At 39.1% G+C, this 19,325-nt stretch overlaps 2 protein-coding genes across 2 annotated transcripts in view; both read left to right on the forward strand.

Moving 5' to 3' along the window:
- mfsd1 (major facilitator superfamily domain containing 1) overlaps window positions 1–1,268 on the forward strand; it is a 40,727-nt gene extending 39,459 nt beyond the window's left edge. The window contains exons 16-17 of the mRNA XM_067449923.1: window positions 53–164; window positions 1,162–1,268. Coding sequence (XP_067306024.1) covers window positions 53–164; window positions 1,162–1,221 — 172 coding nt within the window. The 3' untranslated portion in view covers window positions 1,222–1,268. The remainder of the gene's footprint in view (window positions 1–52; window positions 165–1,161) is intronic.
- A 4,419-nt stretch (window positions 1,269–5,687) lies between these two features.
- schip1 (schwannomin interacting protein 1) overlaps window positions 5,688–19,325 on the forward strand; it is a 393,923-nt gene continuing 380,285 nt past the window's right edge. The window contains exons 1-3 of the mRNA XM_067449919.1: window positions 5,688–5,758; window positions 18,344–18,406; window positions 18,685–18,742. The gene's annotated coding sequence lies outside the window, so the exon portion shown is untranslated. The remainder of the gene's footprint in view (window positions 5,759–18,343; window positions 18,407–18,684; window positions 18,743–19,325) is intronic.

Below are 19,325 nucleotides of genomic sequence, written 5' to 3' on the forward strand. Positions count from 1 at the left end.
CGGCGGTGGTCGGTGTAGTCAAACTGCAGTGTGTGTGTTGTTGCTGTCTCAGGGATGTCCAGCGTTTGCGTGTCCATCAGCAGACTGTGGACGATCTGGAGCATCTGAAGCCTCTGTCCCCGTTCAGCCTGCGAAACCGCTATCTGTCCAGACTGGGCGTGCAGGTAAAGCTCACACTCGCACAGCTGGAGCTTCAGCAGAGGCCAGGGCTTTTCTGTTGATTTGTCTGAACTCACCCTAACAAACTCCTAGCAAACATCAGTGCAGTATTATTTCCAGAGGTGGGCGAATACACAACTTCATTACTTGAGTAAATGTGCTACTGGTCAAATATCACTCGGTGAAATTTCAAGTGAAAGTTGTAAAAACAGATTTTTACTTGAGTAAAAGTATTTGTTTTCAAAAGTACTTAAGTATCAAAAGTAAATTTCCTTTCTTATGTCAACACATTATTTTATTATAGTTGTATAAATGCACATTATGCCATCATGGTTTAAGCCAGTCAGTGACGCTCCATCTGACACACTAGCACACGACTAACTTAAACTCATTTAAATACTTGAATATAAGTTACAAAGCTCTTTATAAAGCTGCTGCCACTTTAAGGCCGAATGCACGGATCCAATACACTGATACACATCTGATATTCTCACACTGTTCACCTTCACTGAAGACAGAATCAACTTTGTTTATGTGAATACTCCACTAAATGAGCATTTGGACATCCGTCTTCTTCCATTTTGCTCTAAACTATAAATCAGTGTTTAATAAATGCTGTGAAATCATTGAACTTCACGAGACTCTACAAGAGTGATTCCTGAAAGGCTTTCTGCAAAAACCCAAACACCTTTAAAAGAAGAAAAAAATCATCCACTGACTTTCAAAGCGGCGACAGAAACGACTTTCCACTTTGAGGACCTTGATAGAAATGTAGTGGAGTAAAGAGTACAACATTTGTCTTTCAAATGTAGTTAAAGTCATACATTTCCAGAAAAAAATAATACTCAAGTAAAGTACAGATACTCAAAAAGTGTCCTTAAGTACAGTACTCAAGTAAATGAGCTGAGTTACTGTCCAGCTCTGATTATTTCAGACTGTTAATCTCTGATGCGGATTGATTTAACCATCCTCTTCTTTGAAAGTCATTTGTTCTGTTGACAGATGCCGGACCACTGCTCCCCACATCTGTCTTCACTGGCCTACAGGAGTCTGCTCAAATGAGTGTGTGTGTGTGTGTGTCTGTGTGTGTGTCTGTGTGTGTGTCTGTGTGTGTCTGTGTGTGTGTGTGTGTGTGTCGCATCAAGGCTGCTAGAGATCTATTAATAAACCTTTATTTTTGCATGCATTTTGATGTTTTGGTCTGATCAGTATCCAGCAAAGGCCCCTCAGTAAAGCCTGACTGCACCGATTGAACATGAACTCGTCGACCACAGTTCAGTCAGATTCTGTCATTAGTACTTTTGGTTTGTTTCCAAAACCTTCTTAAATTGGGCATAATTTATTGAGACAACATACTGTACCATAAAACTGCATATTTGTCTTGTTACATTCATTAACATTTATTTATCTTGTTTATAAGAAGACTATTTAGACAAACTGTTTTTACACACGTTATATTGTTTTAATGTTTTTATGGAAGCTTGTTTCAGCCACGGGATATGACGATTTAAAAGATAATTCTTCTCACATTTGCTGAATTTACATCTATAAACTTGCAATTGCGAGATATCAAGTCGGAACTGCGAGATATCAAGTCGGATATACTGCGAGATATCAAGTCGGAACTGCGAGATATCAAGTCGGAACTGCGAGATATCAAGTCGGATATACTGCGAGATATCAAGTCGGATATACTGCGAGATATCAAGTCGGATATACTGCGAGATATCAAGTCGGATATACTGCGAGATATCAAGTCGGATATACTGCGAGATATCAAGTCGGATATACTGCGAGATATCAAGTCGGATATACTGCGAGATATCAAGTCGGATATACTGCGAGATATCAAGTCGGATATACTGCGAGATATCAAGTCGGATATACTGCGAGATATCAAGTCGGATATACTGCGAGATATCAAGTCGGATATACTGCGAGATATCAAGTCGGATATACTGCGAGATATCAAGTCGGATATACTGCGAGATATCAAGTCGGATATACTGCGAGATATCAAGTCGGAACTGAGATATCAAGTCGTAACTGCGAGATATTAAGTCGGAACTGAGAGATATTAAGTCGGAACTGAGATATCAAGTCGGAACTGCGAGATATCAAGTCGGAACTGAGAGATATCTAGTCGGAACTTAGAGATATCAAGTCGAAGCTGCGAGATATCAAGTCGAAGCTGCGAGATATCAAGTCGGAACTGAGAGATATCAAGTCGGAACTGAGAGATATCAAGTCGGATATACTGCGAGATATCAAGTCGGATATACTGCGAGATATCAAGTCGGAACTGAGAGATATCAAGTCGGAACTGAGAGATATCAAGTCGGATATGCTGCGAGATATCAAGTCGGATATACTGCGAGATGTCAAGTCGGATATACTGCGAGATGTCAAGTCGGATATACTGCGAGATGTCAAGTCGGATATACTGCGAGATGTCAAGTCGGATATACTGCGAGATATCAAGTCGGATATACTGCGAGATATCAAGTCGGATATACTGCGAGATATCAAGTCGGATATACTGCGAGATATCAAGTCGGATATTTCCCCATATTTTCACTATTTCCCCAGGGAGTGCACAAATTGACAGTGGGAGCTCCATTGCGGGTATCGAACGCTTGTCGGACATATATCAACAGTAACTAAGTGGGCGGGTCTTTGCGAAGGGTAAGTTCCGGCTTGCTATCATGCAATTCTGACTTGGTTCTGATTTTTAATTTAAATTCTGACTTGATATCTCTCAGTTCCGACTTGATATCTCGCAGTTCCGACTTGATATCTCGCAGTTCCGACTTGATATCTCGCAGTTCCGACTTGATATCTCGCAGTTCCGACTTGATATCTCGCAGTTCCGACTTGATATCTCGCAGTTCCGACTTGATATCTCGCAGTTACGACTTGATATCTCGCAGTTACGACTTGATACCTCGCAGTTACGACTTGATATCTCGCAGTTACGACTTGATATCTCAGTTACGACTTGATATCTCGCAGTTCCGACTTGATACCTCGCAGTTCCGATTTGATACCTCGCAGTTCCGACTTGATATCCCTCAGTTCCGACTTGATATCTCTAAGTTCCGACTAGATATCTCTCAGTTCCGACTTGATATCTCGCAGTTCCGACTTGATATCTCAGTTCCGACTTAATATCTCTCAGTTCCGACTTGATATCTCGCAGTTACGACTTGATATCTCAGTTACGACTAGATATCTCAGTTACGACTAGATATCTCGCAGTTCCGACTTGATACCTCGCTGTTCCGACTTGATATCTCGCAGTATATCCGACTTGATATCTCGCAGTATATCCAACTTGATATCTCGCTGTATATCCGACTTGATATCTCGCAGTATATCCGACTTGATACCTCGCAGTTCCGACTTGATACCTCGCAGTTTCGACTTGATACCTCGCAGTTCCGACTTAATACCTCGCAGTATATCCGACTTGATACCTCGCAGTATATCCGACTTGATACCTCGCAGTATATCCGACTTGATATCTCGAAGCTGCGAGATATCAAGTCGAAGCTGCGAGATATCAAGTCGGAACTGAGAGATATCAAGTCGGAACTGAGAGATATCAAGTCGGATATACTGCGAGATGTCAAGTCGGATATACTGCGAGATGTCAAGTCGGATATACTGCGAGATATCAAGTCGGATATACTGCGAGATATCAAGTCGGATATACTGCGAGATATCAAGTCGGATATACTGCGAGGTATCAAGTCGGATATACTGAGAGATATCAAGTCGGATATACTGCGAGATGTCAAGTCGGATATACTGCGAGATGTCAAGTCGGATATACTGCGAGATATCAAGTCGGATATACTGCGAGGTATCAAGTCGGATATACTGCGAGGTATCAAGTCGGATATACTGCGAGGTATCAAGTCGGATATACTGCGAGGTATCAAGTCGGAACTGCGAGGTATCAAGTCGGAACTGCGAGATATCAAGTCGGAACTGAGAGATATCAAGTCGGAACTGAGATATATCAAGTCAGAATTTAAATTGAAAATCAGAACCAAGTCAGAATTGCATGATAGCAAGCCGGAACTTACCCTTCGCAAAGACCCGCCCACTTAGTTACTGTTGATATATGTCCGACAAGCGTTCGATACCCGCAATGGAGCTCCCACTGTCAATTTGTGCACTCCCTGGGGAAATAGTGAACAATTTCTTGAAAAAATGACATGTTGATTTCAGACAGAAGCCTACAACCACAGAGTAAAACTGAACAACCGCATCCGCTGGCGATTGAGACAGAAGATAACAACATTAAGGAGCAACACTGTTCCCGTAACGCAAGCTGGGTATATAACTCTCTGCTCACTATTATAATCAATAAAAGATAATGTATGACATCATATTCAGGTATCATAGCTAGCGTTAGCTAACAACCGTAACATTATTAGTAACGCAATATCGGCGTTGTGATTGGTCAGAGCGCCTGTCAATCAACGCCACAAAGGGTGAATTGAAATTAAAAGTCGGAATTGCGAGCTGTCAAGTCAGAATTGAAATAAGAGCATTAATGGGTTAGTTCACCCAAAGAGGATATTTCTGTCATTAATTCCTCACCCTGAGAAATTGTTGAGTAAAGTCGTTCTTTTCGTTTGTTTTTGCGTAACACGTGTTCTCGTGTCTTCGTAACAGTAAGGTGACCCAGTGGAGTCACGTGGACTATTTTAACAGTGTCTTTACTTCCTTTCTGGACCCTGAAAGTGTTCATTAAATGACTGAGAGCTCAGAGTTCATCAGAAATATCTTCACCTGTGTCTGAAGATGAGTTTGAGGGAGAGGAATTAAAGACATTAATAGGTAATATATAATTTAATAAATAGAACATTACAGTGTAAAAATACACAATAGATTTGTATTTGGTTTGTCTTTTTGTGTAATGAGTAACAGGGACATACATATATCTATATGAAGAGTTCAGATAAAGCCTGAAATGAGATAACGATACTGAGTGATTGCTCTCCGCATACATTCATAAAACATTTAGATTTAGAGGCTTTTGCATCTGAAGTCTGCAGGGGTCAAAAATCCTAATAGCACTCTTTGGTGGGTTAGAGATGTTTAAATAATCTATACAGCTGTCAAATATATATATATATATATATATATATATATATATATATATATATATATATATATCAAAAATCAACATTAATTACTAATGTAGCTATTAGAGGCTACTTAATGACTTTTCAGATAAATATAATTCGTTTTATGAAGTCTTACAAAATATGGTTTTGGTGACTGGATATTGTAATCAGTGAGCCACATAATGAAGGTAGGTTTATCTAGAATACACGTCGGGTTTTAAAACAGCATTTGACTCTTAGCGAAGTCTTCAGTAGCTGAGACGCTGACCGTCGTCCTGGAGCATCTGGAGGAGGAGCGCGAGTGTGATGATTGATGCTGACGCTGCGCGCTGGATCCTCGCGTGTGATTGGCTGAGTGGAAGCAGCCCAGGACAGTCCTGACGCGGAGGTGATGTCATGTGTTTGACGGCTTCAGACTGAAGACAGACGCCGGCCGGACGGGCTCCAGCATCTCTCAGGTAAGAGCTCCTCGCCTGACATTCACAGCTGAGGATGAGCGTCCAGAGCGCGCGCTTCTCATCCAGTTCTGATGTGATGACTTCGCGATCATTCGCCGTGACAGCGGGTGTTACTTCAGCTCATGTCACACGTCTCTTTGATTTGTGTAAAGGTATTCGTCTTAATTGTAGGCAGGCTAATGCAGGAGGTGAGGCAGAACTTTCAGCTCGAGCTCCAGCACTTGCTCTGAAAGACCGAGCCCATCGCAGCGGTGCCGAGCCCGAGCCGAGTGCTGTCACCGCGACCCTCATCTCGAACTCACTCCAGCCTTTTCTATTTCAGTCAATGCTTACTGTCTATCATAACGTGTTGATCATCGAGCGTGAAATCAAACTAAATATCATGAATATCAAATTCGGGACATTTTTGGTTTGATTTATGTTACTTTCTGGCTATAAACGTCAAATTTATCCTACATCAAAATCAAACTGACCAAATGTATAATAGCCTACTCACACCATGTAACATTTTAAAATGCGTTTTAAACATAGGCGGAGTGCTTGGGGAGCACATGGGGTATCATTTATATTATTTATAAATTATAATAATAATGATAAATAAATTTAATAATTAAAGGATTAAATTGCATTTATTAAATAAATAAATAAATATGAATGGTAACATAAGTTCTCTAATGAAGTACTCGATTGAAATATAGGCTAGTATAAAATAATAATTAATCCAATTAGAAAATTACATTTAATTTTAAAATGGGCTCCAGTTCCCTCTTACTTGTATGTCTAATGGCTTTTGTAGAAAATGCAACCTTTGTTTTTGTTTTTTGCCTCGTCATATTAATTTATGAATTAGGCCTACAAGAATTACAAAACGGCGATATTTCATAAAAGGTTGAGCAGCTTGAATCATTAGATAGTCTATTTCTATCATAAAACATGTCTAAGACTTGCATACTTTCATCTTTCAGCGAACTGTTTGAGTTGTGACAGTAAGCCCCGCCTTCTTTGATTTGATTGGCCATCTCGATCATTTGGACATTGATGAGGTAGAGAGCAGCCTAAAAATATAACTTTTACACTGCAAAATCTTGGGAGAAAATAACTCAAAATTAATTTTAATAAAATAATAAATAACTCAAAAAAATTAGTTTTTGCTTAAAATAAGATAAATAATCTGCCAATGGGCTAAGAAAAATAATCTTAATTCAAACAGAAAACTAGATTATTATTTCTATATTAAATGTGGCCATTTTTTGTAACTTGGGTAACAGTGTCTAATGCTGGAGCTTTACTCATGCAGTGAACTCTTAAAGGGGTCATACGCTGTGGTTTCTGGTGTCCTTTCTCTTTAGTGTGTTATGAGGCTGTTTGTGCATGTGTGAGATATTCTTCGTGTAAGTTAAGGCTCAGCCCCTCCTTACTAAAGCACTTTGTTCAAACTCAAATGAACATGAGTGTGTGGGGGCAGAGCTTCAGAGCGTGACTGTTCAAACGCGCGTTTAAAGCTGTACAGAGTGGCGCTTGTTTGTAGTTTCTATGATAACAAATGCAAACTTACCAATCTGATCTGTTCTGGTTCTTGTGATGTGATAAAATCTATATTATATATAATATATAATTATGGGACTGCATGGTACCCTGGAATTTAAAGCCCAAAAAAGCGCATGCATCCATCATAAAAGCAATCCATACTGAGAGCTTTAAAGCTAAATGTGGGAGGAGCTTGAGATTGTTTGGTCTACTCTCACCTAAGCATCATAATATATTTATATCTATAGTTAATCCAGTTCATGGGTCATCATTTGCTTGAGTGTCCTTACAGGTGCTTAAGAGTGTTTTTGCAGTTTAAGGAGAGTTAATATTAGGAAAATATCCTTGAAAATGTATTACAGTTGATCATTCAAGTCATAATTTGCTTGATTAAGTGAGTGACTATAAAAGCATTTTTTCTTCTTCTATTGTTTGAGTCATAATTTGTTAAATATCCTCGAACATTTTCTGTGGCATTTTTGAATGTGCAATTTATTAGAATGTATCATTTAAGTTATAATTAGCTTTTTAAGTGTTGGAGTAACTATAAGAGCATTTTTGTTTTTTGTAGTTTAATAAAAACTTCATAATTAAAACTCAATCTCGCCTAGGCTAGAGCCGGTCCTGTAAGATCTCAGGTCCCATTCACTGCCATTATAAAGCTTAGAAGAACAAGGACATTTTTTTAATTCCTTGATTCTCAAATGACTCTATGGATGAATCAGTGTCTCTAAAGAATTTTCAGAGCCTGATGAAATCGGTATAAATATGTGTTTAATGCCGCAAAACACGCTCAATGTTACACTCGCTGCCATTGCCGTTCAGAACAGAAGAGGACATCTCAATCCAGTGAAGGGGTTTGTGGAAACTATTCTTCCTAATTATTGTGTGTGGTGTGATAGGCAGCGGGGCGAGGGACCGCGAGATGAGACCGCTGTGCCACGCAGCTGGCCCTCGTGAACATTAATCACCGGCCCGCTCTCGCGGTCCCTCGCCCCGCTGCCTATCACACCACATTGTGTTTCAACATCTGCCTCACATTTAGGATGAAAAGTCAAACATGTCCTCTAATATCTTCAATAGTTGCGTATACTGAGCTTCAGCGGACACATTTGTAAACGACTTTACTTGGACCCATTGGTCTCTTTAACACCGCACAGTTTATATACATGTTTCTGCTGATTGAGCTGACATTTTGACACACCCTTCAAACGAGAGAACTCTAACTAAAACCCTGTAGCACACTGTGAACATCTCGTTCAACCTGGAAACCGTAGCAAAACATACCATACTTCAGCAGCGGAGGCTTCCTCAAACCGATGAGAGCTTTGGATCTTCAGTGTTTCTCTATGGCGCTGAAACCTAAAGATGTGTGAGATCCGGTGGTGCCCATGCAACTGATACTCAACTGCCATTGGCTCATCTGCGTTCAAGGGGAGGGGCTTACCGATAGGTCAATTGCTATTCAAAGCCCTCCCAAAACTAGCCCAGCTGTGTTCTGGCCGCCCAGTGAATGTTTTTCTGTGGGTGTCGCTTCAACCGGCAGACTAAAGGAAACAACGCACAGCAACAGTGTCAAAGTAGCCCAATTCTGCTGTTCATCTTTAAAGCGGTGTTTGCATGCGATGTGACTTTTGTAACTTTAGTTAGTGTGTAATGTCGCTGCTTGAGCATAAACAGTATCTGCAAAGTTACAGCGCTGAAAGTTCACTGCAAACGGAGATATTGTCTTTTAAAGTGACGGCAGTTTATTGCCTACAAAAATGGCCGGTTTGGACTACAACGAGCTTCTTCCTGGGTCGGTGACATCATAAACCCTCGCTAGTCTCCGCAGATGTGACTTCTGCCCGTAATGGGAAGGGGCGTGGCCTTAAGCTGTGCTTCAGCCAATAAAAATACAGGAAACTCCATTTGGCCATCTGACCAATCTAAGACCATTGCGTTTTTCAGAGGGAGGGGCTTCAGAGAAGCAGGAAGCAGACGAGCCGTTCAGAGGACAGACAGCGGTGTGGAATAAAGGGACAATAGAAGGAAAATACAGCGTTAAAAAAAGAAGTCCAGATGGAGTGATTGTCTTACTGATCAGCACTTAAGAGTTACATTCAGATGAGTTATTGGACATTGGACTGTTATACTGGTAGAAACGTGCCTTAAACATTTGCTACATGACTAAATCCACCAGATTAGATCTTTACACTAATAAAAGTCATTGTAAATTATATTTTACAATACTGTAGAGTTTACTGAAGTTTTGCTTCTTCAATCAATCAATCATCTTTATGTATATCGCGCTTTTACAGTGACGATTGTTTCAAAAGCAGCTTCACAGTGTCAAACAGGACAATATTGCAACAGAATTAGATTTGGCTAGTTTGATTTGGATAGTTTATAGAATTAAATATGACCTAATTAATACATTTTATTTGTATAATTAGTTGAATAAGTATCATAATTTTAGTGTCCCCAACTGAGTAAGCCAAGCCAAAGGCGACAGTGGCAAGGAACCAAAAGGCCATCAGGGCAAGGCTGCTTAATTACAGATATTACATTAATTTGTTATCTGTATGCATAATGAGCATCTGTAAGGCGAATGGACTTTAATCGGAGAGCTCAGGCTCGTCTCTGTCCTTCGTCCTTCTCTCGTGTGTCTGTACCCGAGGGTGAGGCTGCCTCTTTTCTGTGTATCTCAACCCAACCAGGAAAGACCTCGATTGGACAGACCTACAACCAATCAGAGCAGCGGAGCGACGCATAACGTTAGTTGTCAAATGTCAACAGAGCTCAACTGCACTGTGTTGCCAAGTCCGCGGTTTTCCCCCCGGTGGTTTTCTATGTCCGTGGGTTGAAGCGACCTCAATTATGTGATATATAGACCCAGGAATGTGAATTTTAGCAGGCAACCTTGCCAAAATAAACACACATTTTACCCCCAAACGCCATTTTTCCCCGGAGAACCCCCCGAGAAGCTATTGTTTAGGGCTAGTAGTTGGCGGGTTTTGTCGTAAAAACTTGGCAACCCTGTCTGCATTCGCACTGGAATAAACAAGCTTTGCCGGTGTTGTAAAAAAAAACTGAATTTAAGGATACACAGTTACTTACCCAACATGATCATCATTTCTGATCATTGAAGGTCTGTACATTTAAAGGGACACACAAAAACGGTGTGTCTTTGTTCACCCTCAAAAGGTGATAATTTTAACATGCTATATAAATGATCTGTGGGGTATTTTGAGCTAAAACTTCACATACACACTCTGGAGACATCAGAGACTTATCTTACATCGTGTAAAAAGGGGCATTATAGGACTCTTATAGTTTTATAGTTGATAATTCAATATCATTTTTTATTTTTGTCAAAATCTTCCCATGTTTTTCCCATCTTCATGACAGTAATGTGTTGGTAGCAACCACATTACAGAATTTTAACTCTATTGTTATTAAATAATACTTAAAATTAAAATACTACTTAACATTTGTCTGTTCCCCCAAATAAGTTATTGTAGTGACAATTTTATATTTTTATAATTGTTACAATATTATTGTGGTATTCATAAGAAAATAGAAGTATCTTGGTAAACATCTAAGATTTGAATACCTAAGTGCTTTTTAAACATGTGTTTTGGTTGTTGGACATCAGTTTGCATTAACTCTGAATGGCCCATAGATGGCCTTGCGTATTCTAATAGGACAGGACAAAGCGTTTCAGTCAGTGAGGGTCCTCTCTATGTAGCACATAGGGTTGCCACCCGTCCCTTGAAATACGGAATCGTCCCGTATTTTCAGGAAAAATGACGCGTCCCGTATCAAAGCAATACGGGACGCGATTTGTCCCGTATTTTACATAGGTCCACCCGCATTGTGTGAAGACACGTCCTCTTCTGCCCCTAATTGGGTCGCTGCCGTCGTTGTTTGATTGGTTTGTTTCAGGTTCACGGGTCGTGAATCACGGCCAATCAGAGCCAGAAGAGGTAGGTTCTTTTCTATATGGGCAGAATCCATTTGAAACGATGGCGGAGGCAGGTCCAAATACCTCCGCGTCCAGCTGTAAAAGTTTCAGAGCAGAAACGCAAGCGGATGCAGAGGTACAGACGAGAGTGGGAAGAAATAAATATTTGGCTGGAAAGTGTCCGCGGCAATGAATACCAAGCCAATTGCACAATAATTATTTGTCGGCGAGTGTTTTCAGTGGCGCACGCTGGCCTGTCAGATGTGGGACAGCATGCATCGGGAGAGCAACATTCACTAAATGCAAGAGCTCACCGAAATCAAAGCACTGTCGCACAGTTCTTCATACCTCAAGCATCTCTTGAGGCAGACAGTGTTATGTTTTTTTTTTTTTTTTTTTTATCACCTCAATTTTTTGATTGATAACGTTAGATTTCATAAATGCTGCCTATTAAGATATAATGTTAATAATGTAGGCTACATTAATGATGTTATGGTATGATTTGTTTATTAAGGTTAAGTTGTAGGCTATAGTCAGACACAAGCATTACTTTAATAAGAGATGATATATATATATATATATATATATATATATATATATATATATATATATATATATATATATATATATATATATATATATATATATATATATATATATAAAATCAAAATAGGACCTTTTAGGAATAAAATAAACAACTATTTGTTATGCTTAACAAATTATAATTGCATCATCCAATACTATAGAATTAACAATAGACTATAAAAACGGAATAATACATAAATATATTTACTTAACTTACCAAAAATAAAAATGTTGTGTAGTGTTTTATTAAAATAAGAAATGATTGTAGATATTATATCATTTTCAGTTATTTAGGTGTGGTTTCACTGTTTGGATGGTGTTACTGCAAACAATGACAAATATTTTAGTCAAAATCTTTGTTCACAACACTATAAAATTACTCGAGTTAATTTGCAATTTCTTATCCTACTCCCCTCTGGTTACAGCAGTTGAGTTTGTTTTTCATTGTCATAGCTGTGTATTATACTGAGTGCATCTGTTCACACTGATTTCAATAGCAGATATCGTATTATAATGTCCACTGGTATCAATCTTAAGATATATATATATATATATATATATATATATATATCTATATATATAGATATATATATATATATATATATATACAAATTAGGTTTTAAGTTATGATATACGACCACTGCACTGGCACACCATCGGGACTGTGGTCATCGTGGCCCCGAGGGGTGTGGCCACCGGCAGGCGTCCCTTATTTTTCTGTATTGAAGGTGGCAACCCTATGTAGCACTCACAGTTTCTTCACACAGTGTAAACATCAGTTTCTCTCTCCTGTAGATGTTTGTGAATGTGGACTTGAATAATTGCTCCTGCAAGTGTTGCTGGTGTAAATTGATTTCCAATTTTCCCATTAATGAAGGTGCCTGCAGATAAAGCTCTTTCCTCTTGTTTAACGTTTCTCCTGTACTGGGGTCACTGATAACATGCTTTCACAGATAAAAGCAGATAAGACTGATAAAGGTCAGGAAAACTGCTGTCTGATACAGAGAGGTCAATGGAGGCACAATGAGAAACCTGCCGGACTGCACTGCTACCTGATCACAGCCCTAAAAAATGACTTCCATTCCTGCAACCTAATGAGTTCTGCTCGATTCAATACTGTTTTTGATATTTGAGAAGAAAAAAAAAGTTACAAATTTTGAAGCAACCATTTTGCTACAGTGGATTGCACAGATGCCCATCACTTTCCAGATATGTTTCACCCTTTTTGCTTTGGAGACAAGCACTTTTTAAGACCAATGATATTGGACCCACTAAATTTGACCATTATGTCTGTGTGTCAGAGCGCTGACATTCAAATCCATTCCACTTGAGGAATGCCCTAATAAATTAAGCTCCATTCCACGTATTAGCATTAGCATTGGGGACACTAAAATTAAAATTATGAAGTTATTCAACTAATTATACAAATAAAATGTATTAATTAGGTCATATTTAATTCTATAAACTATCCAAATTAAACTAGCCAAATCTAATTCTGTTGCAATATTGTCCTGTTTGACACTGTGAAGCTGCTTTGAAACAATCGTCATTGTAAAAGCACGATATTAATAAAGTTGATTGATTGACTGATTAGCTATAGCCCTGACTTTCACACTGCTGCTTCCTCAAATCCGTTCCAATTGGCGCATTCATAATCCATATAAATTAAAGCGGTGGTTCTGTGGTTTATTTCTAGGCTTGGTTGTGTTTATGGGGCGCAGTATAACAGGTCTTAATACTTCTTTCTGTCTGTCCTCTGAACGGCTCGTCTGCTTCCTGCTTCTCTGAAGCCCCTCCCTCTGAAAAACGCAGTGGTCTTAGATTGGTCAGATGGCCAAATGGAGTTTCCTGTATTTTTATTGGCTGAAGTGCCAAGCACAGGTTGTCATGGAAACGCCACGCCCCCACCCCCCATTACGGGCAGAAATCACATCTGCGGAGACTAGCGAGGGTTTATGATGTCACCGACCCAGGAAGAAGCTCGTTGTAGTCCAAACCGGCCGCTTTTGTAGGCAATAAACTGACGTAACTTTAAAAGACAATATCTCCGTTTGTATGTATCCTTACACAATGGCTCCTATAACCAGCAGCTGCTGTATATTGGTTAGGCTTGCATTTGCAGGTTGTTTTGAACAAGTTGTAAAAAGTGGACATTTTTGGGGACAGCTCCAGTCAGGGACAGAACACCAACAATCGGGACTGTGACCTAAGGTCCCCTTATTTCAAAGGCATCATGCAGTTTTTGTTACAGCATTGAATTACAGTTCGTTTTTTTGTTGTTCAAAACAACTTTTTTTTTTTTTACACATTTGTTGTTGTGTTCCTTTTTGGGAAACCTTGTCATATAAAAGCATTTGTTTAATTAAAAGGCACCAGGATAAAGGAAATTACTCCAGAAATCTCCTCCGGTAAAAGTTTTCTGGTGGAGGACCCAGCCACATTTTTTTCTTTTGCTTCTGAGGCCCATTGTTTCAACATTTAAATGTTGCCTCCATATCTGCGTTGTATATCATATGTAACTGTTTCTTAATACAACATTTTTTAAATGTTCTGTTTTTTAATGGCAACTTCTTTAAATGAAGTAATAAGGCCCTCTAGGGTAGGCCAATAAAAGTGCTGCATTGCTTTGATAAACCCTATATAATACTATATAATTATACAATATATAATAAACTATATAATAAACTATATAATAAAATCTTAAGGGCAAATGTTTTAATTCAAACTGATTGGTGCTTTGCACTAGTATACATTGATCATTCATATCATTGTGACCTAATATTGTGTTGGTCCCTCTTTTGTTGCCGAATCAGCCCTGAGCCATCGAGGCATGGACTCCACTAGACCTCTGAAGGTGTGCTGTGGTATCTGGCACCAAGATGCTAGCTGCAGATCATTTAAGTCCCATAAGTTGTGAGGTGGATCCTCCATGGATAAGACTCGTTTGTTCAGCTCATCCCACAGATGCTCGATTGGATTGAGATCTGGGGAATTTGGAGGCGAAGTCAACGCCTCAAACTGGTTGTTGTGCTCCTCAAACCATTCCTGAAGCATTTGTGTCAGGAGCATTATCCTGCTGGAAGAGCCACAGCCACCAGAATACCGTTTCCATGGGGTGCCATGTGTTCAGCAACAGACACGTCCACGTGATGTAGAAGAACACGTGAATTCTCAGACCAGGCCACCTTCTTCCATTGCTCCGTGGTCCAGTTCTGATGCTCACGTGCCACTGTTGGTGCTTTCGGCGGGGTCAGGGGTCAGAGGTCACCCTGACTGGTCTGCGGCTATGCCAGCTTTCTATCAGAACCAGCATTACCTTCTGGAGCAGTTTGAGCTCCAGTAGGTCGTCTGTTTGATCGGACCCCACGGGCCAGCCTTCGCTCCCCACAGTCATCAATGAGCCTTGGCCGCCCATGACCCTGTGGTCGGTTCTCCACTGGTCCTTCCTTGAAGCACTTTTGATAGATACTGACCACTGCAGACCGGGAACAGTGAAATATATCCGAGTGAAACACTTGTCCCGAGTGGAACAAGAACAAATGTGGGCGGGGCTTGATTTTGTCTGTGGGAAATGTAATGGATGGTTGTGGTTTGCTATTGGTGGATCTCATATAAGTGACAGCTGTTCTGATTCAAGATTATTAAAACAATAATTATGTGCACAGATGAATCATATATAATAAACACTGCAATGCTCCATAAAAAAAAAGTTATTTTCATGATTAGTCTATGTGGTCCTGGTGCAGTGATTTGTCCGTCTTCTCAGCAGGGTCTGTGTTAAGACCAGTTTACCCTGTGCCGACAGTCGCCGGATTACACTACGACACTTTTCAGACATTGCTGTCGGTGCAGTGTGAACTGGCCTTTATACTTGTCTCAAGGAGTGTTTGCTGCTCAGTCAATGTCTTGAGGTTCATGTTCAGTCTGAAAGTTCCTCAGAGACAGATGAAAATATCACCTCAGTGAGCTCCTGGTTATTACCTGACCACAAACACAACAACTTTATGAGGTCAGTTCATGAAATGTGAATTTTTCCTGTTATGTTGACACAAAGATAGTGTGCATCTTCCTGCTCGACTCACCGTTGTTGTGAGAGATACTCGTCTGATGCCTTGAGTCTTTTTTTTCAGTCCACACTCACTGGAACATATTGAAGTAGTCATAAGAGAAGTGAAATTACTGTATAAAAAGAAATGACGGTAACACTTTAGATTACAGCCCGGAAAGTACTGGATAAGTAAAACTAATTTACAGCGTAACTTTAGTTGATTATACATACGTGCAGGTATGAGGGAAAAATATTTAATATTTGGGGAATAAAGGGGTAACTAACAGTAACAAATGATTTATACTGTAAGTATTTTTTAATTAAGGGGTAATTATCCGCGTAGTTACGGGGTAAGTGTGAATCAGTGGCTGTAAATTAAAGTGGTGTTTGTTCCCCTCTTGTTTCATGTAGTTACGGGGTAAGTGTGAATCAGTGGCTGTAAATTAAAGTGGTGTTTGTTCTTCTCTTGTTTCATGTAGTTACAGGGTAAGTGTGAATCAGTGGCTGTAAATTAAAGTGGTGTTTGTTCCCCTCTTGTTTCGTGTAGTTACAGGGTAAGTACAATAAAAAACACAAATATAATCTGATATCTCTCAGAAATCTTTGATATTTAAAACTTAATTCATGACCCTTCTTATTCACTCCTTTTCTTTTTCATTCTTGCCACAGATGAATCTTAAGCAGGAATACCATATGTATATAGCTAAAAGAAAATACAGTACACCCAGAAATGTCCTCACCGTTTACTCTTTTACCCTCATGCCATCCGAGATGTATACGACTTTATTTCCTCAGATGAACACAGAAAAATAAGTAATCTCTGCTAATTCAAACTCATTTGGGTTCCTAAAAGTTGAACATTAAAAAGCACAAACAGCAATAACTACAGTAATCCATTTGACCCCAATGGATGAATCAATGTCTTCTGAAGCAAAAGATAAGTGTTTGTAAGAAAAATAACAATATTTTAAACTTTTTAAACTCTAGACTATCGCTTCCGACCTGCAGTCATCTGAGTGTGTATGAGAGGGTTGAGTTCACGCTTGACATAACTTAAAGCACGACGTAAGCGCGCCGAGAAACTTGTGGTTGTCGGGTGCCGTCGGTTTTTATTATATTTTTGTATTAATGCTCACAACAGTATACAAACAACACATAATATATGATAACAGCAACGAGAAACAAACAAGACAGGAATACAGAGATGCCAATTCTCATGTGAGGTTCCGATGAAGGATTCAGCTGACCAATCTAAGGGATTTGTGCGATATATATGTAACTTGTGGAGTTGCTTTTGCTTGTTTCTACTTCTTCTTCGTCTGTGTTTTGATCTGGATATTCTGTCCTCTTTCAGTATACGTAAAAGCTCCCCCTACCATATAACAGTAAAAACATGGAAAGCCAGAAAATTCAACTATTAAACTACTTTAATCATATTAAACTATGTTATTCCCTTAACTAAAACGAGTTGATACACACCTCTAATCTCTCTGACGCGCGGTGACGATCTGATAGCATTTAGTTTAGCCCACTAAGCCCAGTTCATTCACTATGGAACCAAACAGAGATCGAGTTAGAAGCGACTAAACACCTCCATCTTTTCCCTATTTAAATACAGTTACACGAATAGCTGAACGATGAAGTATGGTGACATAAAATAAAATGTGGCGCTTTGCTACGCGGATTAAAAAGGAGAACTATAATATATGGCAGAATAGCACATCTGAGAGTACTTTGACTCGGCGTAGTAAAAAGTCCCGCCTGAAATATCCTCCCTCACATCCCCCCCTCCCTCTCTAATGTCTGTCAATAGGGGGAGAGGGGGAGATGTGAGAGGTAAGTATCAACTCGTTTTAGTTAAGGGAATAACATAGTTTAATTAATATGAAAAAGTGGTGAAGTATCCCTTTAAGAAAGATCCTGGAGCACAAAAGCAGTCATAAGTCTCATGGGTACATTGCGGTCAAAATTATCCATTTTCTTTAATGCCAAAAATCATTAGGATATTAATATTCCAATAAGATATTTTCTAAATGTCCTACCGTAAATATATAAAAAATGTATTAGTAGTAATATGCATTGCTAAGGACTTAATTTACACAATTTAAAAGGAGATTTTCTCAATATTTAGACTTTTTTACACCCTCAGATTCCAGATTTTCAAATAGTTGTATCTCAAACAAATATTTTCCAATCCTAACAAACTACACATCAATGGAAATATATTACGTATCCAGCTTCCAGGTAATGTATACATCCCAACTTCAGAAAATATTACTGGTTTTGTGGTCCAGGGTCACATTTGTCAATGACATCTAAGAGCTGATTTTACATTAGGATGAGTCTCAAATAAAAGAAAATGTAAATTCCAGAGGGAATAATCGCATACAATGCAAATGATTTCAGGGTCGTCTAAAACATTTTATTAATAATAAGGGCATAACTGGGCATAATACCTTTGGTTGTTTTTGTTTTTCAGGCAGAAAGACGCGTATCATCGCCTCAGCTGTGTTGAAGAGCCACCAGAACCAAAGCTGGAAGGGTGAAGAGAATAATGATTATACTCTCATACACACAACATTTTATAATGTTTCAGCATATAACTGCAAAACATGATGGGAGAGGTCACACTAGAAGATACTGTATACCCTGCTCTTATGAACATGACAGATTGAACAAGTCATTTCACATCTTGTTCTCAAACTTATCTGAAAGTCGACACACTGCAGTTTTCCCTCTCGGTCTGAGACTTTTCCTAAATAATCACCTACACAATGTGCTGTACTCGTGTCTCATGCTGTCTTCTGTCTGTTGTCATAGAAACGGCCATCAGCAGAGAGACGGGGGCCAAACCTGCTGCTGGAGAAAGAGCTAGAATGTGAGTGAGAGAAGTTTCAGTGCCTGATTAAGCGTCTGTGTGTCGTGATGATTAACACGGAGAGGAAATGTAGTTCTTGCAAGTAGTTCTGTTATTTTACACTGCTCTGTATTTGCTGAAGAGTATTTTTGCCTAAATGGATCCTGTTTTAACTAATGCAGTTTGCTCTAATTGACTCTAAGTAGTTGAGTAAAAGTTGAGCAACAGGTAGTTTGTAATTTTTTTTAGAGTATGCATAGAATGGCTGTCTTAATTAGTACTTTCATTACCGTCATGGCAAGCATTTTAAAGAATAATTGAGACATGTTTAACATGTCTAAACATGTTTCTCTTTGGTTATGATGGAAATCGATCATTCAAGAGATTAGTTCAAAAATGCTGATTCATCCACTAATGAAACAAGTTAAGTCTTTATGAGTTGAATTGAATCAATTATTCAAGAGATCCAATCAAAAACGCTGATTCATCTAGTAATGAAACAAGTGAATCCTATATGAGTGATTCACTGAATCATTCATTCAAGAGATTTGTTCAAAAATGCTGATTAATTCACTAATGAAACAAGTGAATCATATATGAGTGA

Source organism: Pseudorasbora parva, chromosome 8 (assembly GCF_024679245.1).
Source record: "Pseudorasbora parva isolate DD20220531a chromosome 8, ASM2467924v1, whole genome shotgun sequence".
Classification (NCBI taxonomy): domain Eukaryota; kingdom Metazoa; phylum Chordata; class Actinopteri; order Cypriniformes; family Gobionidae; genus Pseudorasbora; species Pseudorasbora parva.